This window comes from Equus quagga, chromosome 11 (genome assembly GCF_021613505.1).
Source record: "Equus quagga isolate Etosha38 chromosome 11, UCLA_HA_Equagga_1.0, whole genome shotgun sequence".
NCBI lineage: Eukaryota > Metazoa > Chordata > Mammalia > Perissodactyla > Equidae > Equus > Equus quagga.
In genome coordinates this window covers 111,136,877-111,159,900 of record NC_060277.1, presented here as the reverse complement: position 1 = coordinate 111,159,900, position 23,024 = coordinate 111,136,877, and the positions used below count along the sequence as shown (strand labels likewise).

The window sequence follows — 23,024 nt, the reverse complement described above, 5'->3', positions numbered from 1 at the left end:
ACATTTCCCTTCTTGCCTGCACTCAGGGTCATATGGAGGTGCAGAGAACGCTGGCCCAGGCCCAGCCCCTAGAGCTTTGTTCTGCCTTCAGCAGAGGGGGGACTGAAGCCCCCAGAGGCTCCTGCCATCAATGCCCGGGAGTCCCAGTGGTCCAGTGTATACAGACTCCTGACTTACTGACACATGGAAAAACAATTGTTGAGCAACGGATATTGGGAATTCAGCTCAATGGCACATACTGGCGAGAGCGCGGGGGCCTGCAGCCTGCCTGGGAGAGAGCAGCTGAGGAGGAGGGTGCCCTGAGCATCTGCTGTGCCAGAAACAAGGAGGTGAAGAGCCAACCGCAGCCCAAGCAAGACCCCCCCCCAACGGCTACACTATCCAGGTAAACAAGGCCCACCTCGTTCTGCCCCCAGGGCCCTCTGCTCCACCTGCCAAGGGCGCCGGAGACGAGGCCAGAACCTGAAGGTCTGCATCCAGATCAGACTCCCCCCTCTGGAAGGTGGTGCACACTCCAGTTCTTCTCAGGTTCTGGACTTCTCTGCAATGTCACTAAAGGCCTCCCACCTCCTGGCCCTGATCCCACACCTGCCACACTGAGCTGGCTGCTTTCTTGTTCAGTGGTGGGGACATGCATGGTCACATCTTGGTCGACCCACTCCAAGAATCCCCATGCCCTCCTGGGGGACTCTGAGAGGCGTGAAAGGGACAGAAGGGAGCAGCACTGTGTAAGACACGCCGTGAGCTTAGGAGCTGATCAGGCTGCCAGGCTGACCCCGCTCTGCGTGTCCTAGCCAGGGGTTGTTGACACGACCCCTCTGAGCCCCGGCTCCCTCATTTGTCAAAGGAGGTATGATGGTTAATTTTGTGTCAACATGATGGGGCTAAGGGATGCCCAGGGATCTGGTCAAACATCATTCCTGGGTGTGCCAGTGAGGGTGTTTCCAGAAGTGATCAGCATCTGAACTGGTGGACTGAGTGAAGAAGATCCCCACCACCAATGTGGGAGGACACCATCCCGTCGTTGAGGTGCTAAGAGAACATAAAGATGAGGAGCGGCTGGTTCACTCTCTGCCTGAGCTGGGACATCCATCTCCTCCTGCCCGAGGCACCGCCGCTATTTCTCAGGCCTTGGGACTCCCACCGAACGACACCACCGGCTCTCCTGCATCTCCAGCTTGCAGAGAGCAGCTTGTGGGACTTCTCTGGAGAAGCCCGACTGACACAGGAGGCCACTCACAGGGCTGCTCTGAGGAATAACTGATATGATGCACTTACCTTTGCCCGGCACGCTCAGAGCTTGATTTTAGTGATTACTTCCATGGTTCTCATTATTACTTATGGTGGGCACTCAAAGTTAGGTCCCATGCCTTTGGGACAGGATGAAGCCCCCATTAGATATGCCCGACAACAGAATGGACCACGTGGAAAGTGGTGAGTCTCCTGACACCAGGGTCGCTTAAGCAGAGGTGTAAGTGGATCTGAGAGGCGAGGACAGGATTCTGGCCCTGCTGAGGCCGCCCGGGAGCGATGGGCTGGCACTGCCCCCTCCAGGCTGGGACTCTGTAAGGGCCTGCGCTGCCAGCAGAGAGAGTCTGGCCCCTGCCTTTGCACTTGATGCTGCAGCAGGAGGTCACTCCTGAGCCAGGCCGGGAGGACCCCCGACGGCACCACCAGCCTGTGGAGAGCCAGGCTCTCTGGCCCCAGCCTGCAAACTGCAGGGGCTGGGCAAGGGCAGAAAACATGGAGACACTCTGCCTTCTCAGGAAACTCTTGGGGCCAGCAGAGCTGACACACGAGCCTGAATGGTCCCACCATGCCTCCAGCCAGGTGGAGACCCCACTCAGAATCATGGGACTTTTTCACCCCCTACGCCCCACGAACGAGGCAGTCATGTGGGTGCCCAGCTCTCACTGCTGCCAGCTGTGCAGACAACGCAGGTCAGGCCCGGCCCCCTCGGGCTCTACGACCTAGGGCCGTCCTTTCCCTGGCTGAGCCTGGGTCCCTCCTCTGTGGGTCATGGCCCTGGATAGGATCCTCCTCACTGGGCCGCTGGTCAAGATCAAAGTTCATAAGTACCCAACAGGGGGTGGCTGTTACTATTATCTATGGTCATCATTAATTATTATTACTGCTACTTCAGCCAGCTCTGCAACAAAGTCCACTGGAATCTGGAACACACCCGTGGGGGCCGAGGTCCACCCCACATGTAGCACTGCCTGGAAGAGGCCCTGACCTCTCTCCCATAAGGTGCTGGTGGTGGCCTGAGCCAGCCTCTAAAACAGGAGGGTCTGCGAGCAGCCCCGGGCAGGGGTGGTAGGGGGCACGCAATTCCCCAGGATCTGCGGGCGCCTCCTGACGAGGCCACCAGTGTCCCCGCCTCCTGGGAAGCGGGCTAACAGGTGCCCTCCTGGGAGCTCTGCCCTTCCCTGCCTGGTGCAGCCCCCTCGATGGCCGGAGCTTGTCATGGCCTCCTGAAAACCTGCCCCGGCTCAGGAGTCAGCACTCTCCACTCCCAGGCCCTTTGAGCCGGCGCGGATCCCGGAGACCTGCCGCCCCGCGCCTTCCTTGACGGAGGGGAAACTGGCCCAGAGAAGACAAAACGACTTCCCTGAGGTCGGGCTGGGGACAGAGCAGGGACTCACACACTAGCCCCCCGTGCTCCTTCCCACTGCATTTACAAAACAGCTGAATGAGCCTGGAGCGGGAGGGAGCCTGGAGGCGGAGACCTGGGCCTGTGTATTCTTCCAAAAACCTACTAAGGACCAAGCATTCCACCAAAATGATCATTTCTTACTCAGAAAGTACAAGAAGGCCCAGCCATGCCTCTGGTTACCCGCCCACCCTACTCCCCACCCCAGGGGACCACCAGTCGCTATTCTAAGTATCCGTAGTATTCTAAGTCCGTGCATGCCTGCCCAAATTCACGCCCACAGACTGACCACCAGCCCCTCTTGCTCGGGCACAAGTGGCCTGCTGGAGCTGGCTGGCCCCAAGGCTGACCCTGGTACAGCCAGCTCTGGGCACTGGCCCAGGGCCCCCTGAAAAGGTAGCCAGCACCCCAGGCCGCCCGCCAGCTGCAGGCTGCTCTGCTCCCTCCACCACCCAGGGCCAGGGCCATGGGCCAGAGCCAAGCCGGGAGCTCTGGCTCCCCCCAGGCACCAGTGGCCACTTCCCCTCAGGCCGCCAGCACAGTCATCAACTCCCTTCAGGCCAGGCCCCCAAGAGGCCTCCTGAGGCTGAGCCCCCTCCCCCAGCCCCACGAGGTAATCACAGATGCCAGTCCTCGCCGCCCTGGCCTCGGGACCGAGCTCCAGGAGGCCTCGGGAAGGAGGTTTAATTTCTCGTTCCTCTCATGATTTATGAGGGTTGCATTCAATTAACGGGGTATCGATTTCCGAGCAGCTGGCCAGCATGCTTGCTGGAGTTGTTATTTGATTATGAAACTGATCGCTTTCCTTTTAAAACACAGGTGCCTGCAGACACAAGTACCAAGAGACACAAACACATACAGCCAGAGACTCCAGCGTCGTGGGCGGGAAGATGTGCCCCTCTGTGTCTGTCTCTCTGTCCGTCATCTTCTCACACGCACCACACGGGACACAGGAAGCCCCCAGCCTGGTTTCCAGCCTCCCCTGCATTTTTACTGCTCTCCTCCTCAGGTTCAGCCCCTCCTCACCTTCATCCAGAGCCCCCGAAGCTGGGGCAGGGGCTCCAAACAGATGACCAAGGATCTGCCAGCCCCTCCCCAAGCATAAGCAGAGAGGACTCCTCTCTTCTGCACCAAGAAATATACATACACATACAGTCATGCGCCACACAATGACATTCGGTGACAGACAGCATGCACGACAGCGGTGCCATAAGGTTACTACCATTCGGCCTAGGTGTGCAGTGGGCTATACCATGTAGGTTTGTATACTCATGTAGGTCAGAATACTCAGTGATGTTCCCACGATGACAAAATCGCCTAATGACGCCTTTCTCATGACTGGTCCCCATTGTAAGTGACGCATGAGTGCACATAAATACATACACACACAGATGTGTATATTAGGTAGACAGACAGATGCTACTCTTCCCACTATTGACGGGAACAGAGCGGGAGTTGGGTTGGGTGTGGGCTCATCCCTCGGGGAAGGGATCGGTGCCCCGTGAGTGGGGCAAAGCCAGGGTGTCGCAGCCGCCCTGTGGGGAACAGAGGCCCCACCCCAGGGCCCGGCCTTCTCCTGGAGGGTTTTCTTTGAATATCTCACATGCATATTTTATAATTGAGACACACTGAGATGCTACTGGAGGTGCCTGTCTCATGTCTCATATGTAGATCACATGACAAGTACGTTGCCTTTCATTAAACATTTTTTAACATATGATTTTTAGTGGTCACACTTTATTCCATCATGTGTATCCATACTGTACGGACCTTTTCCTATCGTCCTCTCAATAGTAGCATATAGATGTGTCTATTTGGCTGTACCCTCAACGATAAAAGTCCTATAATTAAAACATACTTGCTAGTTTGATGAGCTAAACCATTTCGTAAAAGTGGAATTTTTATTATCAGTGAGGTCGAAATTTCTCCCACCTTCTCTGTCCTGTTAAATGTTCTTTTGCCTCAAATTCCGCTTTGTTTGAAGTAAATGTTGCCATCTAAACTTTCTTTTCATTTGTGTTTTTAGATGTATTTTGCCCTTCCTTTTATTTTAAATGTCAGAGTCACTGGGTTTTAGGCCTGCCAGCACGGGGTCTGAGAGAAGTGAGGCACCTCTTAAAATTGAGCCCAAAGTTGTCTAGGTAAAGTGTCCCACGCCCCCCACCCCCCAGGCCCCTAGGGAAGCTGTTCTCCTGTCCACGGCCAGCACAGAGATGGCGGGAATGTGTAGAAGCATTTTTGAGTTTTTAAATAAAGCTTTTAAAAAAAATTTTTTTAGGAAAAAAACCCGTCATCTCATTACCCACACACAAGATGTATGCCTGCACTATTTTATTTTTATTTAATTTCACACTCTATGTAATACCACCATATTTATAATTACATAACCTGCTTTTCTCACACTTTCACTTCCCATTAAAATCCCAGCATTTCCCCATCAAGATGCTCTTTCATGGCGGCACGAGCCCCAGCGAGCGGGCCCGATGCAACTCACCTACCTGTCCCCTCACTGGCATTTGAACTGTTGCTCAAACTTTTGGACACTATAAAAAAGGCCACAATGACCAAGACGATCATGGAAGTCAAGATTCTTTTCCTAAGAGGGATTCCCAGAAGGAAATCCAGGTCCAAGGGCGTGACCATGTTTGAGTCTCCACCCACGTAGCGGCCGGCCACCGGCTCCGGCTCCCAGAGGCCAACGGCAATGACTCGGGATTCCCAGGGGGTCCAACCCTCTCAGCGTACAGAACGGGCATCAGGCCCAACAAACCCCGGGTCAAGCTGGCTGGAGCCCCACATGGCTTCTACCTCCCCGTCACGCCAGGCACGCAGCATGTGGACAACGCCTCAGATTGATCTTTAACAAAGCACCCAAGGGTGCACAAACTACCCTCGTTCCTTCCTCCATCTCTCCCTTCCTTTCTTCCTTCAACAAATACTTACTGAACATGAGAACGTGCAAATTGCTCTTCCGGGGATAAAGAAGTGAAACAGGAAAATCTCCACCCTCACAGGGTGGACATCCCAGTGCGGGAGACAGACAATGAACAAGCAGACAATGAGAATGCACAGCGTGTGAGAAGGTGATAAGGGAAGCAGGACGGGGAGTCCAGGAGAGTGGGGTGCAGTTTGAAATAGGTCATCATGGAGGACCTCACTGGTGACATTTGAGCAAAAACTAGAAGACGGGGAGGGAGAAAACCATGTGAGGGAGAAAACTGGCTCTTTCACCCAGCCAGATGTGGGAAAGAGCATTCCAGGCAGGGCACAGCCAATGCAAAGGCCCTGTGGCCAGAGGGAGATCACTGTGCTCCAGGAACAGCAAGGAGGCTGGTGGGCTGAAGAGTGGAAGCAAGTGGGAAGACAGCAGGGAGGAGCCAGAGAGAACGGGACTGGGCATGTCAGGGCCACAGGCCACAAAAAGGACTTCGGTTCTTACCTGAGTGAGATGAGGAGTGGTGGGGAGCAGAGAGGGACCTGATCTAATTGACATTTTTAAATGATCCCTCTGGCTCCTGAGTTGGAAACAGATGCCAGGGGGCAGAGGTGGCAGTGGGGCAGGTGAGAAGCGGGGATCCTGGGTGAATTCCAAAGGTGGAGAGAATTTGTTGATGGAGTGGACACAGGTCAGGGAGAGGTCGACTCTGAGGTCGGGGGTCTGAGTGATGAAAATGATGCTGCCGACATGGCCAGGGCGGGGAGGGCTGGGTGCGCCCAGGAGACGCTGCATTTGAGGCATTCCCAGGACACGAAGGCAGGCGGGCAGGGGGACATTCGACACTGGCATCTAGGACTACGGCCCCAGCAGGAGACAAACTGGGGACTCTAGAGTCAGCTGGCGGTTTTTGGAGCTATCAAGTTCGGGGCTCCCTCCCGCCCCCCCTCACTCACCAGGCTCTCCAGCCACAGAGCGCGGCCAGGCTGCCCCTGCGCCCCAGCACCCTCCCTCAGCATCAGCATGCGTCTGGGTCTTGCAGGTGGTTTTGTTCATTCCCCGTCTGGACCGCCTGGCTCTGTCTCCCTCCTTCCAGGCTCACCCCAAACGCCCCTTCCTCTGTGGCGACTTGGTGGGCCCTGCTCTGTGCCCTCACAGGGCAGGGAAGGGAGACGAAGATCCCTCTAAGTGCCAGGTGCAGGGCCAGGTGGCCCTCCCCTCCATCAGTGTTGTCTCCAACTGAAGAGGAGGAAACTGAGGCTCAGACGCTACCTGAGCCAGTCAGCAGCCAGGGTTCAGACCCAGGGGCTCCTTCCCTGGGAGCCGCTGCACGCAGGTCAGGCCAGGACAGGAGTGCAGTGGCTTCTAACACAGACCTGTTCTGATTCTCCAGCCGTGCATGGGGACGGGGTGCTGCCTCCTCCCCCCAAGAGTGACCCTCAAGGACAGAGCTCCAACTTCTGGCTCCTGTGTCCTCTCCACCCATTCCCCAAACTCCAGCCCAGACTCTGCACACAGTAGGCATTCAACACATATGGACCGATCGAATGCACGCAGCCTCACCTTTCCACCATCTTTGCTACTGCAGAGAAGCCTTATGGAAAATTCAAAGATCATTACCATTTGGCTTTAGGAGACATAATACGGTGCCGTTTGCAGCAAATCTGCAAATAATCCCTAATTATGTTTTCCTAGGCTAAAAAAGCAAATTTGCTTTCCTTGAGGACACACCAGCCATGGGCAGGAGGTGACAGCCCAGCAGCTTCTGGAAGGGCAGGAGGAGGACAGCGGGGCGGTTCTTTTTAAGCCACAGATAACTTCAAAGTGAGGAATCCAAGCGCAGGTAACTGAGAGTTTGCTGGAAACACAGCAGCACGCGCTTCTGCAGGATCCTTGCCTGTGTGGCTTCAGCTTGGACAAGCAGAGTGGCTCAAGGGTAAGGAGGGGCTGGAGAGTGTGAGCCCAGGGGAGGCGTGAGCAAGCAGCCGCCTGCATGCCCTGGACGCGCCCACCATCCCTCTCCCTGAAGCCAGAAGCAACAGCGTCTGAAATTTATGGCTCTGCCTGTGGGCTTTGATGGGCTCTGCTGCGCATGATGGATTGTTGCTATTTCCCGGGATGGAGCTGGGAGGCGGCGGACGCACGTTCCCCGGGGAGAGGAAGGGCAGGGAGGGAGGGAGGGACGGGCCAGGACTGGAAGAAACCGGAGAGACACTGACTGCGCTGGCAGTAGAGCCCCCAGCCCAAAAGACCAGCCCGGAGCCAGCTGGGTCCTCCGCCCTCACCCTGGGGGGCAGACCTGTGGACGGAGGCTGGACCCGCAGCCCAAGAGGCAGGAGCACAGCGGGCGCAGACAGGGAAGTGGGAAGGACGAGGGGGCGGCGAGGGGCAGGATCAGAGCGGACACAAGCAGCATTGGAGAAGACGGACCTGTGCACACGGAGAAGAAAACGCTCTCGGGCTGCAGAGGGAACTCCAGGGGGACCCAGCACCTTTGCCTCCATCTCCCCGTCTCTTCTCCTGGCTCCTCTGCACCCCCACTTGCTGCCCCACTAACCCATTCTCCATCAGTCAGAGCAATCTTTCAAAAAAGAAGTCAGATCCTGTCACCCTCTTGTTGAAAACCCTTGTTGACTTTCCACAGCTTAGAATAATGTCCCAATGCTACTTACCACAGCTGACAAAGCCCTATGCCACCGGCCCTGTTGACCTCTGCTGCTCCTCGCTGTGCTCCACCACGTTAGCCTCCACATTGATTCCTTTCCTCCAACTTCTGAAGCTTGTTCCTACCCCAGGGCCTTTGCACTCTCTGCTCTCTCTACCTCAAATTCTCTAGCCACAGCTAGCCACAGCTCCCCACAGCTCCCCATGTGGCTGGCTCCTTCTCATCACTCAGAATCGAGCTTAAACATCACCAGCTTGGAAGAACCTTCCCAAACCACCCTGTTTGGACACCACTTTCCTAGTCACCCGCCCCCAATCCTTCAGAGAGTGGATCAGTAGCTGACAGTAGCTCATTATTTCTTTTTCTCCATTACTGCCCGTCTCCCCCACAGGAATGAGGACAAGGCTCATTGCTGTGTCCTTAGCACCGCAGCAGTGCCTGGCACCCAGTAGGTCCAATAAGCATCCCATGAGCGCCTCTCTTCTGTTTATTCTGTCAGATCCTCAGTCCCCGGAGGGTGAGATAGCATCTCACCCGTCAGCCAGCACACAGCCACGCAGCCAACCCTGGAGGCCTGACTTCCTGCCGTGAAGAGCTCCCAAGGAGCCGGGCCCCATGGGGGGCCACCACGGCGTTCAACCCAGGCTCCAGGACTGCAACTCTAGGGCCCACCTTTCCCAAACCACAAAAACCCAGCAAAGCTCTAACGAAGGGGTTTTTTTCAGAGTTGTCAACTAATCGATATGAAAAGTCTTGCAAAGAGATAAAAAGTAACCCACACATAGCCACAGGTTTACGGAACAGCCATCAACAGCATGGCGGTTAGAAAGGCAGGCTCTGGGCCCCGGCCGAGAACCAGGCCCAGCCCCTTAGCAGCTGTGCAACTTCGAGAGAGTTCCTGAACCTCTCTGTGCCTCGGTTTCCTCCTCTATGCAACAGAGATTAAAGCACCCCCATGAGGGGCTGTGGCATTGACTAGATAATTGAGGTAAGAAACGAGGACAAAGCCAGGCACTCGGTGAACTTTCAGTAAACGTCACGGATTATGAGGACAGAGATGCTGACCTCGGCTCACCCGACTGGGCATCCGGGACATTTGATCAGCGAGGCCAGTTTGAGGTGGCCGCACAGCCAGCAGCCCAGCCCAGGCAGCCTCCGGGGCAGAGGATCCCACCCCAGTCCAAAGGGGAGGCCATGTTTCAGGTCCCATGCAGCAGGGGTCCCGCAAACACACTCCCTCCTCAGGCCGGCCAGGGCCCCACCACGACCAGGACTCAACACCATTGCTTTCTCTGATTTTGCCCAACTCCAAACCCCAGAAATGCCTGGGGCTTTAGCTATTGCATCACGCATGTTGGCTGAGGTATAGCTTTTCTGAAAATTGTCTGAGTGTGGATTCCAAACATATTTTTTAGCAATAGAACACTTTTAGCAAAAAACATTGGCCGAGGTATAGCTTTTCCCAAATTGTGCAAAAGTGTGGGTTTCAAACTAATTTCTCAGCAGTGAGAACACACTGAGCAAATGTCTTGCATAAAGGACCCCAATGTCTGAAAGGCCAGGTGGAGGCCGTCTCCCCGGGAACGGGTGGGTCCAAGCCCCTCCCTCCACGTCCACGTCTGGGGACCAGGATGCTCAATCGGGACGGCCCTGATGTCACGCTCCCTTGTTCTCTGGGGTTCTGGAGATCACCCTCACACCTAAGACACATGATGTGGTCGCACACCAACAAACCATGGGCTCCTGAGGACACTACTGGGGCACACGGGACTATGGCACAAACTCTTGGAGATCTTTGCACATTGTGGCCTCAGGAGAGGAACAACTTAGAGTGAAGAAACCAGGAAACCTTCTTGGCAAAGATGGCCCAGGTCCATGGGTGGAGGACAGATGGTCACCTGGCCGTCACATCCACGTGGACACCCACACATGCCTGTCAACACGGACGGAGCTCAAAGTCGTCAGGTTGAGTGAAAAAAGCTGGCACAGAACATGCTCCGTGGGATGTCACTTACGTAAGATTTGTGAAAACCACCCGCAGCGCATTTACAGTGTGTGTGCGTGCACGTGTGTACAAAATGCACGAGTGACAGGATTTAGAATGGACCGGAAGACCTTACACCAAATTCATGAGGGTGCCTGTCTCTCCGGGGAACAGTAAAAGGACGCTTCAGCTTACAGCAGTGATGTTTTATTAAAAAGGAGAAAAGAAAGATGCGCCAGCAATGTGACAAAATGTTAAGGACTGTTGAATTTGGGTGGCAGAAACGAGCTCTGGGTTGTATGACTGTGTGGTTTCCTGTATTTTTAAAGTTTTCTCCAGATTAACACAAAAGGGGACGAGCGACAGCACTCCTGGCCCCAGCGCACCCTCTCCGCGTGCCTCCCTCCCTCCCTCCCCTGTCCTCGTGTCCCCCTCACCTGTCCACGGCGAAGTGTGTGTCGCCAGCTGCCCGGTGCGGCTCACTGCTGTTCCCCAGTCTGGCCAGCATGTCCATGCGCTTCACCATCAGCTCCAACAGGTCACTCATCCTGCGGAGGACGCCACGAGACTCCGGCCCACCCAGCACTGCGGGCACAGCATGGGCACAGTCAGGTGCAGGCCGAGCAGCCTGGAGGCCACCCGAGGCCGCCTGGTCTCCAGGCCGGGGTGGCTCAGACCCCAGCCCCACTCCCATCTGCCCAGGAAGAGGAGGGGTCAGGAGAGTGAGCTTGCCGCACCCCTCACCCCTGCAGGGCAGGAATGCAGAGAGCCCTGGGCCAACCCTGTTCCCTACCAGCTGTGTGACACTGGGATGACTTTTAACCTCTCTGAGCCTCAGTTTTGTCGCCTGCAAAGTGGAGCTTTAGACATAATCTCAGGTCTGCGAGATGACAGGGAAGGCCCGGCAGTGGGACAGGAACCTCACAGCCCCCCAGCATCAAGGTCCAGACGGAACGTCCAGATCAGGTTTCTATAAGTGTGGTCAGCCATGCCCCCGCACCTGAATCTCCTGGCCAGGCTGCTGACATGCAGATTCCCGGGCCCTGGTCTGGGTCTGCTGATTCATATCCCCAGGGCAGGGGCCCAGGAGCCTGCACTTTGCTTGCTCCCCACGTGGCCTGGATGCACGGGAGAGGCTGCAAGCCCGTGTTGGAGGGGCTCAGAGTCCTGTCGTTGTCCCTCTCCCCCCGCCCCCGAGACCCCACTGTAGACACCATCGCGAAACTGTCCTGACTCTCAAGCTGGTCTTCAGGTTCCCAAAGATCACCCCCAGGGCTGAGGGGCAGGGGAGACCTTGTGGAGAATAAAATTACGTGAAAATGAGGTGCTTCAACCAAGATCCTGTTAACCAGCCGGGGACTCTCCACGACTTCCTTTCCAATCATTCTCGATCATTAGCGCCGCACGCGCCAGTGTGGGAGAGTGAGTCCTGCCCTCCCTTTCTAATTAAATTTTGTGAAGGTTTTAAACAGCACCTCCAAATGGTCCATGAAGTACTCAGTTCCAGGCGCTGCAACCCCCAGCTCAGCTCCCTGCAAACCCCAAGAGCCAGGCTCTGAAGCTCTCAGAGCCAATGAGCCGAGTTGGTGGAGACCCAGTGCTTCCAGGGGCTTCTCAAGCCGTCGGGGGTACAGGGGGGACCTTAGGTTGGGTTCCCCAGAAGCAGACCCCAAGACAAGGGTTTGAGGCAAACTGTTTATTTGGGAGGTGAAGGAAACTCCAGTTGAGGAATGGGGAGGTGACACATGGAAGGGGAGGCAGCCCAGAGAGGGCGCCTCAGCAACCTGGGGAGACCAGCAGGTGTAGAACCGGCCTCAGAGTTCTCCCCCTGAGGGGCGAGGGAGCTGGGGCATGTGCACACCCTCTGCCGCCAGTCACTGCTTGAGGGTTGCTCCCAGGGACAGCCATGTCCTGGAACTTTCTGCCTGCCTGGGGTGGCAGAGACAGATCAAGTGGCTACAGGAGGCCCCCAGGCAAAGAACCACAGGTGCCAGCAGCTGCAAGTCCACCCACGTGCACGGGGATCATGATGGCCATGCGGTGTGAGCACCGACAGCGTCTGCTTCTCAGGAAGGAAAGGCCAGGGCCCAGCGGCTCAGCAGGCCTGGGAGGCAGACACACGGACTCTTGCCTGCCTGTGCCACCAACGCCCGTGTGGCCGAGAATCATGGTAACACTCTCAGCCTCAGCGTCCCCAACACCAGGAGACAATTCCAGCCCCGTCTGCAGCCCAATGTCACAGGGCCAGGAAGGTTGGGGGGGGTGGGTGCAGGAGAGAGCATGGCAGGGCACTGAACACAATGTAGAGACGGGGGGCCGTGGGGGAGGCAGGACGGCTGGTCTCTGTTCCAAGCTCAGGACGGAGCTGAAGAGGGAGAGCCAAGAGACGCCCCGCATCACGGGGGCAGCTTGTGACATTTCTGCTTTGCTCGTCCCCATAGCCCCTGGCTCCGGGCCCAGGCCAGTGGCTGCCGCTGCTTTCTCACACTGCCTAAGTCACCTCCCGGCCGGGTTCCCCTGCCAGCTGAACCCGCCTGAAGTCAGAAGGGAGGCCACGGGGAGCCAAGCCGGGGAGGGCTCACCCAAACGTGGTGCAAGTGCCCGCTGGGCATCATGCAGAGCAGTGAGGAGCTGCGGCCTCCTTAAAGAGCCAGGGTTCCCGGCCCCAAAGAAAGGAAGACGCATGAACGGGAGGGCGTGAATGGGGGAGGGCAGAGGCAGGGGAGGTCATCTAAGTGAGGCAGGCAGGCAGGAAACACCACCTGCACCTCCTCCCCACCCCAGCTGCTGAACCGGCAGACGGTCTTCAAACTCACCCTCTCGGAAAACCGGGTAGATTGTCAAAAAACCAGTTGGGACGGGGAAATTTCCCCCTAGTGGTAAAGGAAGCAAACTGGGGTCTCTCCACCACTCTGCCCTCCCCACTCCCCCACGTGCTCAGTCAGTTCGTCAGTCAAGCAAGCAAGATGCACACAGCTCCCCCTCTCTCAACTCCACAGAGTCAGGGGCCCTAGTTGAGTCTTTCAAGTCCCTCTCACCCCTGAGACGCCCACCCAAGCCCATCACCCAAATGCAATACCGAGCATTCCACCAGGGCTGGGAGCACAGGGTGAGCAAGACGAGGTTCCCATCGTTTCGGCTCGAAAGCTAGGAGAACATCAGGCAGTTGACCCGGCCGCTGCTTTGTACAACTCCAGCGGTGCCACCCGGGGTGTGGGCCACCATCAGGATCCTGGAGTTGTGCAGTGCACGGCCTGCCTGGCCTCACTGGGCAGCCCCGGAGAGCCATTGCTCACAGCGCAGGCAGGGGTGGCCCCTTCCCCAAAGGAGTGGGATGAAGAAAGGAGAGCGAGCCCACAGCTGAGGGCACCCTAGAGTCAGAGCCGGTTAACCGAGGCCCCCAGCCATGCCCCAGCGGAGCACTCAGGCTGGAATGGATGGCAGAGCCTGGGAAGCAGCTCAAACCTGCAGACGCAGTGCCCCGGCGATGCTGAGCCCACAGCACTGTTTCGGGAGTGGTGCTGTGTTCCCTGGAACGTCTCAGGATGGCACCCTGCCCTGTCACACTGTTGCCCCTCTCTCCGAGCTCATCCCAAGCTTCCTTTGCCCCTCCTCACCCCCTGTGCCCCTACCGGGACCTCACTGACACAGCACCCCCCCCCCCACACCCCCAGCCCCGTTGCACAGGCTGCGGAATAGCTGACGGGGCCAAGAGCTGTGAGATCCAGCCAAGAGCTGCGGCAGCCCCAAGAGCCCGACAGAGCTGTGCAGGGGCTAGGACAGCAAGGTGGCCTGGGACAGGCCAGGTGGGAGTCAGAAAGCCTGGACTCTAGGCCTGCTCTGCCACCAACCAGATGGGGGCAGGGCCCGTCACGTCCCTTCTCTGGGCCTCAGTTTCCCCTCCTGCAAAATGAGGGGCTTGGACTTAGCGAGCCCTGAGTTCCTGCGGGCTGGGACTCCTGTTCCGGCGCTTCCCTGATTACCCCCAGGGATGAGGGAAATGGGGAAGGAAAGAATGGCTCCTGTAAAAGCTGGCGGAGTCCCCTTGGGGAGACAGCTCTGTTTCGTTGCTAACCCCCCGGGGGCCCAGAGCCGAGTCTAGATGCCCAGAGCTGTGAGACGAAGAGAAAGCCAAAGGACGCTGCACATTCCAGCAGGAGGACTTGCGTTTCCCCACTCGGCCTGGGAGACAAGGACAGAGAACAAGGACGGTGGCAGTGGCGGCCAGAGGGGCTAAGCAGGATGGGGAAGCTCCCGCTGCAGGGACAAAAGGGGCTCTGAAAGGCAGGGATTCGAGAGGGAACTGTCATCTGCGTGCTGTGCTGAGGAGCAGTCAGAGCCCCCGCCTCTGTGCAAGAGGCTTGGGGAGAGGGGTGCCCTTCCCACCGGGTCCACGTGGGGGACACAGAGGAGGCAAGCGGGGAGACACTGAGCAGGATGGCAGGGGAGAAGCTGGAAACCAGGGAAACGTGAGCCCCCGACAGTCCTTGGAGATATCTGGGGGTTCTGGATGGCCCTTCCCAGGAGGGATTAAGCCAATTCTTAAAAAATGTCAACAGCAACAGTGACCCCAGAAGACTGAGGGGCTCACGGATGCAGGTAAGGAGACAGATCCCCCTCAGACGGGCTGTAAGGCCACCTCCCTCAGGCTGGATCAGGACCACAGACACCTCCCCAGCACCTGGGGCTCAGGGGCAGCTCCCATCGCCTGCTGATGGCGCAGGACTCTGGGAGCTCCTGAGAGCTCAGGACAGACGCCCATGGCTTCTGGAGGAGTTCCTGGGGCATCGAGCACATTTTCTGCCCAGGACAAGGCAGGCGGTGGGATCCTGGGAGGGAAGCAGACCTTGCACAGCCAGTCCGGCTGGCCCTCCTTGCGTGATGCGCTATTGGAGGCCACCATCAGCCCCAGGACTGTCAGCAGTGCCGGCTCTGGATGTGACTAGCCCTGAGGTGCCTCACCGCTCTTGGTGTCAGCTAAATCAAAATGTATTTAACGTGAGTCCCCAGCAACACATCTCAGAATTCACACGTGTTCCCTCCATATTTCCATGTAAATAAGGAAAGCTAGGAGGGAGAGAGACAAATTTACATTGTATCTCCTCACATTTACCACCCGGGGCCGTCCCCTCCCCAGACGCTCTGTGTTTCTCTGTCTCTCCTGTTCTCCCTTGACTGCTTTTCTTGTCTCCACCCCCACCCTTTACCGCTGGTTCCTGGAAAGTGAACAAGCCCCCACCTGGCCAGGTAAGAGAGGCCTCCCCGGCACTTGAGATGAGGGCTGTGACTTGGTATTTGCCCAGCTGGAGCGATGAGCACATCTGTCTCTTTGCACACGGCCATGGCAGAAACCAGCTGAGACTGTCGGAGCTCTGGGCTTAGGGCAGTGCAGGAGGCAAGGGCAGGGCCTGGGCCGTGGCCCACCCATCCATCACCAGCCTCTCAAAGGAAGAACCCCAGAGTTTCTTAGCACCAAGTTCCAGGGCCAGAGACCGCCTCAGAGCAAGGAAATGTTTCTCTGGTATTCCCCAAGTTCAAATCCTGGCCAGGGGCTGGGTCTGCCAGGGCCAGGCCATGGGGGAACCTCAGAGCAGACATAGGCAGCTGAACCAAGGACCTCCAGCCTGCAGACCTGTCCCCAGAGATGGCCTCCAACCTCTACTTCTTCAAGACAAGACAGAAAGCCAGGAACAGCCACATGCGCTCTAGGGAACCTGCAGCAACGCTGGGAAGGCGGCCTCAGACACAGCTGCACGTCCCCTGTCGTTAGGAGGGAAGCAAGGTCCTCCCAGGACAAGAGAAGGGCAGCAGAGGCACAAGGCTGGGAGGAGGAAGGAGTGGGCTGGGAAGGGAGCGAGGGCTGCCTGGTGAGGGAGCGTGCAAAAAACCCTCCCCCGAGGCCAAGCCAGGCCCAACGACAACAAAGAGGATTAGGTTAGACCTCCGCCGAGTTACCATTCTCTCCCTCAGCCTCCTTCTCCCTGAATCTTAAGATGAATGTACAGAATACAGAGTGGGAAGTCTGCCACATTTTCATCCCCGTAATAGAGACTTTATCCTGACATATAGACCAGCCCAGAGGGGAACTCGGAGCCTCCCCAGGGAGACCACCGTCCAGAAGAGGCTGTGTCGGTCTGTCTGTCACCCCTTTTAGAAAACCCTTCTTCTCCTGCCCCTCCCTGGCCCCGGCCACGTGGGAAGCCACTTTCCTCGCACGCACGCTTGACGGGCAAGGGGAGGAGAAACGGTTTCTTCCATTTGTGCTCACTATTTTCTTGGCCAATGCAAGGATTTTCGTTCCTAAATGGCAGTGCCTTCTGGGTTTCCTTTCCCTGATTGTGTCCTGCAGATGCACAGACCCCAGGAATAAACACTATCTGACAACCGAACCCCGGCCCGTGACCCCCAGTATCCTCCCAGGCCCCTCCACAGCTGCCCCTCCCGGCCTCAATCCTTCACTTGGGCAGCTCCTGGGTAGAAAAGCCGGAGCCGCCTGGGTGCTTTGCGGGGCCGCCCCAGCCTCAGCATGGGGGTGTCGCTTCAGGTGGGCAACTCTTGCAGGATCAGGATTTTAAGCCCACAGTGTAAACTTGGGCCTCTTCCAGGTCCCTGCCTTGGGTCTCTCCAAGCAAATCAACCTAATCCCAAGGCATGAAAGGAAGTGGGGGGACGATGAGAGCCGGGACCCGAACCAAAGCAGGGTGAGTTCCGCCTCCTGTCCTCTCCTCCTTGCGGCCTTCGGTTCCGTATTCCAGGCACTTAGCTTCCAGCAGAGGGGCCTGGGAATCATGAAGACTTTGACTCGGATAAACTTGGCCTGAGAACTAATGTCACAACACGTAGGAGACCCGGCAACTCGACTCCTAGGCCGACCCAACAGAAATGCCCACATGTGTCCCCAAAGAAAAGCACTAGAATGTTCTCAGCAGCACTGGCCACAAAAGCCCCAAACTAGAAACAATCGAATGTCCGCCAATGGGAGAGTGGATAACCAGGCACCGTGGTGCGGTCACACGGTGGAGTGCTACACAACAGTGAAAGCAAATGTCTACACCGCACACCCGAGATGGAAGACGCTCACACATGTGGTACCGAGAGAAAGGCACACACCAAGAACACCTGCTATGTGATTCCATCCGCACGACGTCCAAACATCAGGCAAAACGCCCCCGTGATGTCAGACGTCAGGGTCCTGACGTCCTGGGGACGAAGCGACTGGGACGCAGCACGGGGCACTACTGGGGGCTGATGGTGTTATTTCTTGATCTGGGTTGCAGGCTGCATGGACGTGTTCAGTCTGTGGATATTATACTCCAATATCCAAGCGCATGTGCACACACGCACGCACACACACACACATACAGGTAGACACAAAGGCTTCTAGAGTAATTGCATGACCTTGGGGAATCCTCCCCGCTCGATGGCTCTGCCCAGCCCTAACACACAAGATTGGAGCTGGACCCCTGCGTCCTCTAGCAGGCACGACTGCACAGGGCAGAGTGGGGCAGGGCTCCCAGAAGTCCCTGTTCTCTGGGCCACTGGGCCCACTCCCCGCCAGGATGGGACCCCCAACTCCCTCAGGAGCAGAAGAGCTAGATCTCAGCCACACACCTCTCCTCCCCCTGTGCCAGATTTCCATCTCTTGGATCCCTGACCTTTCCGGAGGTCCAGTTTCCTCCAGCCCCTTGTAGCAGCCCAGCCAGACAGACAGGGCCCCTTTCCAGGGGTGGCACCCAGGTAGCTTGAGCATCACTCTCTACACCCCATCTCCCCACGCTCCAGCCCCCTCACCACCAATCCCCCACCCATGACGCCCAGTGTCCTTCCCCAGGCTCCCTCCCAAGGGCATCTTCATGACTGCCCCATCCTCTTCCAGCCTCAGTCCTCAGGCGTCTCCTGTGCAGAAATCCCCGCACCTCCTTGGTCCTCTTTCCTAAACATCCTTTTCTGTAGAGCCCCCCTTTCAGACTCACCCACCCTGTAAATACTTAGGGAGCCTGTGCTATTTGCCAGAGGCTGCACAAGACCCTTCACACACGTTATCTTTTCGCTCCTCACGACAATCCTGGGGGGAACGTCGGTGTTATTGGTCCCAGTTATCAGAGGAGAAAACGGAAGCTCAGAAAGACTGAGGAATCTCTGCGAGTCAGAGATGGGATAAATTAATTTGCATTCAGGCTTGAATGACTAAGAAATGTGAAATTCCTGCCGGGGGCTTTTGCAAGTTTAAAGAAGTACACATTCAACCAAAGGAAAGAATCTAATGAAGAGACACCAGATGGCATGAGGAGTGCCTCTCAGATCACCCGCCCTAGGTGACAACCTGCTCTATTGAGGGTATATTCTTCGTTGGGAAAGGGAAGCCAGAAGGCTGAGCCCTGGGCATTCGAGAAGGTGGGCTTCAGAGAGAGGCTTCCCTGGGGGGACAGGGACAAGCCCACAGAGCCAGCTCCCTGAACAGTTCTGGAAACCTCATTTGCATCAGTTTCCCCACTACGCTCCTGCTTCCCACTGCTGACCAGAAGAGCCCCCAACACACTGAGCAGGCCTCTGTCATGTTGTCCACCCTCTCTGAGTAGGATGAGAGGGCGGCAGGACCCAGGTGCAAGAGGAGTCCCCCAGGTCATCACCCCGTCCACCCCCGCGCCCTGAGAGCTCACCAGCCCCACCCCTGAAGGTGCCATTGCTTTCCTACCCTGAGGGTGGATCAGTGCCTTGGCCAATGGCACACAGCTGGCAGATGATGCCCCACAGAACAAGCCAGTCCACCTGGTCCCCAAAGCTGAGCTCTGAACCTCCACTTCCCTGCTTTCAAAGTACCACGTGGGCAAGGAATGCTGAAGGTCCAGGCCGTGTCCAAAGAGCTCAGAGACAAGACACGTGAGCCCACGGCCAGGCCTGCCCTCTGCCCCCTGCTCTGGCCGCAGCCCAGGCAAAAGGCACAGAATATGCGTCTCAAAGAGACAGGTGTCAAATTCAGAGACTCCACACACACTAAAGAAGCAACAGAGGCCACCTCTTCTGGTGCCCAGGAAACCCTGGCCCAGAGGCCCTTCCCTGGCCTGACAATCCAGGCCAGAGGAAGCCTGATGACCACCGCCAAGACCAAAGCCGAAGCAGCGTGCAAGGTCACGCAGCCCAAGTCAAGGCCCCTCTCTCTCACACAGCCACCAATGAGGTGATCGGATGCCTGGGACAGGACCCCAGAAAGCGCCGTGCGGTGCCAGGCTCACAGGCCTCCCCCTCCTCATCCCCAGGCACCTGCATCTGTTTCTCACCCTCCTTTCCCCACGAAGATACCTTCTGTGCGGATGGTGAAGGGGGAGTCCCCTGGGCGCCGGGCCGAGAACTGGCCTCCCAGAGACGTCATCAGGAAGCAGAGCGAGAAGAAGCCGATGCCCAGCACGAAAAGCCTGCAGAGAGCAAACGGGTGGTCAGGGCGGCCAGCAGCATACGCCCCATCCAGTAAGGGCTCCGTAGAACGAATGAGTGAAGAAGGGATGGATGGATGGGAGATGCAAGATCAGGGGGCCAAGCTCCCAGGCCAGGAAGTCTCTCATTGCCACAAGATAAGGAGAACTTGACTCCAAGGAACTGGCCACGAGCCACACACAAAACCCTGAGGAACAACCATGCACATATAGTGTAAGGCCTCCAGAAAGAGTCTGGCTCATTTACAGCAGCGGCCCTCAAAGTGTGGTCCCCAGACCAGCAGCATCAGCATCAACTTGGAATTGTTAGAAATGCAAATTTTGGGGTCCTAACCCCAGACCGAATGACACACTCTGGGGGTGGAGTAAGCAATGTGTTTTAACACATCTCCAGATAATCCTGATACTTACTAAAGTTTGAAGGTCGCTGGTAGAGAGGGAAACAGCAGGACCTGACGCCAGCCAGAGGGTAGGTAATTGGCCCAGGAGAAACCCACCTGGATCCCATCAATCACCCGGGCCCCACTCTGCACTTGTGCACACAGGCCTTCCGGCAGCAATCAGTCACGAGCTTACTTGAACACATCCTTATCATGTGCAAGGGGGGTGGCATGTGCCCTCTGTCATTACCAGATGGCAACATCTAGAAGGGTAGGGCCACATGGCCGCTTTCTGTGCCCAGACCCTACCTAACCCACATCTTCACCAGACAGGCACACAGTAAGGTTGTCAGCCTGCAGCAGAGACTGGCCAGAGTGAGCCGACACCTGTGTCTGGGGTGTCATACAGTGTGTGTGTTGTCACACTGGTCAGGAGAGCTGTCCAAAACTCTTATTAATTCCTTCAACACATAGTTATTGATTATCTACCAGTGCCAGGCACTAGGGCAGCCCCAGGGGGACAGCGGGGGACCCACCCTCAAGTCCAGCCCAGGCTCCTGCTGCTTCCACACTGGATCCTGGGCCCCAAGCAGGAGACCTGAGCTCACCAGCACAGCCCTGGGGCCGCCAGAGGTGGCGGCTGCTCTGGGCCCTTGACTCTATCAGAGGACTAGATGAGCTGGCAGAGTCGAAAGGGGAGCCCCCCCCGCCCCCCGAGTCAGAGTGAGGAACCTCAGCCCATGTGGAGCCAGGCTCACCACAGGGAGCCCCGCAAGTCATGCCAGAGAATTCCAGCCCTCCCACCTCCACCCCCAATTCTCAAACGCCACATTTGTTTGTATCTCTATGCAAGACTTGTTTTATGCATTTTAATCTTCATTCTTTGAAACTGGCAGAGCAGTATTTAATTAAAATTTGGTCCATTAAAGAAAACACATAATTGCGGAAGAAAATAAAAGCAGGACAAAATTCCCAACCCATATTTAAAGGAAGCTGTTAGAAATTAAATCGGAGAGGGGGCAGAACCCAGAGGCAGAGAGGGCACTGGGGGCTTCCCCCAGGGGGTGACAGGGAGGACAGGCGATAGGGCGCCGAAGAGCCCCTTACTGAATTCCGCCCAGCCCAGGGGTGGGCCAGGGCCCTGGGATTCCTGAGATGAAGTCAGGCTGGTCTCAGGACAGCAGCCAGAGGGCCAGCAGAGGAGCAGGAGGCTCGCACATCCAGGGAAATCCTGGGGTCATCAGCTGTTTGTCCTCCCAGCCTGAGGACAAGGATTAATCCCTCAAGTTTCTTGTCCCTCTCTCCCCCCGCCCTCTTGCCCAGCTATAGGGCTGTATTTAGAGCTGGCGATTTGGGCTGCCAGGATCCAAAGACCTGCTATGAGAAAGGCGTCTAAGCCTTTAGCCCAGGATCTGAAGCCCCCAACACATGTCAGCTGCATCCCTCTCTGCCAGACCCCAATCCTGGGGCCTTTTACAGTAGATTCAAATTAAAAAATGATGTCACTCACGCATGTACCCACTCAAGCTAGCTTCCAGGAGCAGCTACAGAATAAGATCCCTGCCAGAGGCTCTGGGAAAACCCGAGGGAACAGGGCCCCCAGCCTGCCCTTGGGATTAACAAACAAGGATGATGTGGCTGGAGGCCACCCCGACCCATCTGAAGGGGATGGGATATGAAAACTCCACTGGTGGCTGTGGGTCTCTGGGCAGCCTAGAGCGACCCTGAGGGGGAAGTTACATAACTTGGGGGGGGGGGGGGGAACCTGTGCAAACCCATCTCAGAATCCTGCCGTCAGATAAGAGCCAGTCAGGTAAGAGCGCCATGGCCCCCAGAGGGAAGCCAGGCAGGGGACCTGGCGCTGTCCGTGGTGCTGGAGTCCGGCCTCCGCCTTCCGTTGCGCCAGGAAATGTCCAGCCAAAGCTGGGGTCAGCGGCTGGGCTTCCTGTGGCCTGGAGGGCTCAGCCGACAAGGGGTGGGAGAGGTGGGGCGAGGACCCTTCCAACGGTCCAGGTTAGGCCAGGGATTTGAGAATTTCCCTGGAGGAGCAAGGCCCTTTCCAGAGATGCCCAATCACCCGCCCAAGGCCCTCCTCTTGGGACCCCCAGCTCTGCGATCCTCCTGCACCCTCCGGGCAGCGCCGGCCCAGCATGACCCGGGCCGTCCAGGCGGCTGTCTCCTCAACTCCGCACAACAGGCCCAGCCCATCCAGGGGCTAGACTGGCTGGGGAGGCCAGAGCCACGTGCGCCATGGTCTCGCCCACCTCCCGCCCTCCTCCGAGCCCAGAGTGAGTCCAGCGGGGGCCTGAGAGGGGCAGGGGCTCTGGCCATAGGGCTGGGGACAAGGAGCTCAAAGCCAGCCCCTCCCGCAGCCCAAGCCTAGGTAGCCTCCGCCTGTCCAGTTCCTGCCCTCTCGGGCTCTGTCCTGAGCCCAGACCCCACCTGTGGCCGAGCCCACGGTGCAGCCCCCCGCCCCCCGGTCCGTCGCTCCCTCGGTGCCCTCCGCCTCCCAGTCCCTGGGCAAAATGGCACCCGCTGGGCACCCATCGCTTAGCGCCCATTCCCCAACCCAGGCTGAAGGCCGGGCTCCGTGGGCTCTTGGGAGAGGAGGGAGCTGCCCCGGAACCGCCGGGGTCTGGAGTCCTGGGGTGGAACCAGCAGAGCCCGGTCAGCCCCGCGCGGCCATAGCCCTGCCTGGTCTTGGCCGCCCAAGGTTGTGTGTGTGGGGGGGTCTTTGCCTCCACGCTCCCGCCAGTGGTGCTGTCTCCCACGCCCTTCTCCCCCCTGCAGTGCCGCCCCTGCCCCCGCCTCTCCACTGCCGCGATGGGGGGTCAAATCCCCAGCAGAGGCTGTCCTTGCCCCAACCTCGGAGCCCCTCCCGTTGAAGACAGGCCCGCACCCTGCCGCGAGAAGGGGAGTGCGCGCCAAAGGCGGGGGGGGGGGGGGGGGGGGGGGGGGGGGGGGGGGGGGGGGGGG

The 23,024-nt window shown here is 57.6% G+C and overlaps 1 protein-coding gene across 1 annotated transcript in view; it reads right to left on the bottom strand.

Moving 5' to 3' along the window:
- The window catches only part of MGAT5B (alpha-1,6-mannosylglycoprotein 6-beta-N-acetylglucosaminyltransferase B), a 75,702-nt gene that overhangs the window by 51,631 nt on the left and 1,047 nt on the right, over positions 1 to 23,024 (bottom strand). The window contains exons 2-3 of the mRNA XM_046674647.1: positions 19,538 to 19,650; positions 10,675 to 10,822 (exon numbers count right to left, since the gene is read on the bottom strand). Of these exons, the coding sequence (XP_046530603.1) occupies positions 10,675 to 10,822; positions 19,538 to 19,650 (261 nt within the window). The remainder of the gene's footprint in view (positions 1 to 10,674; positions 10,823 to 19,537; positions 19,651 to 23,024) is intronic.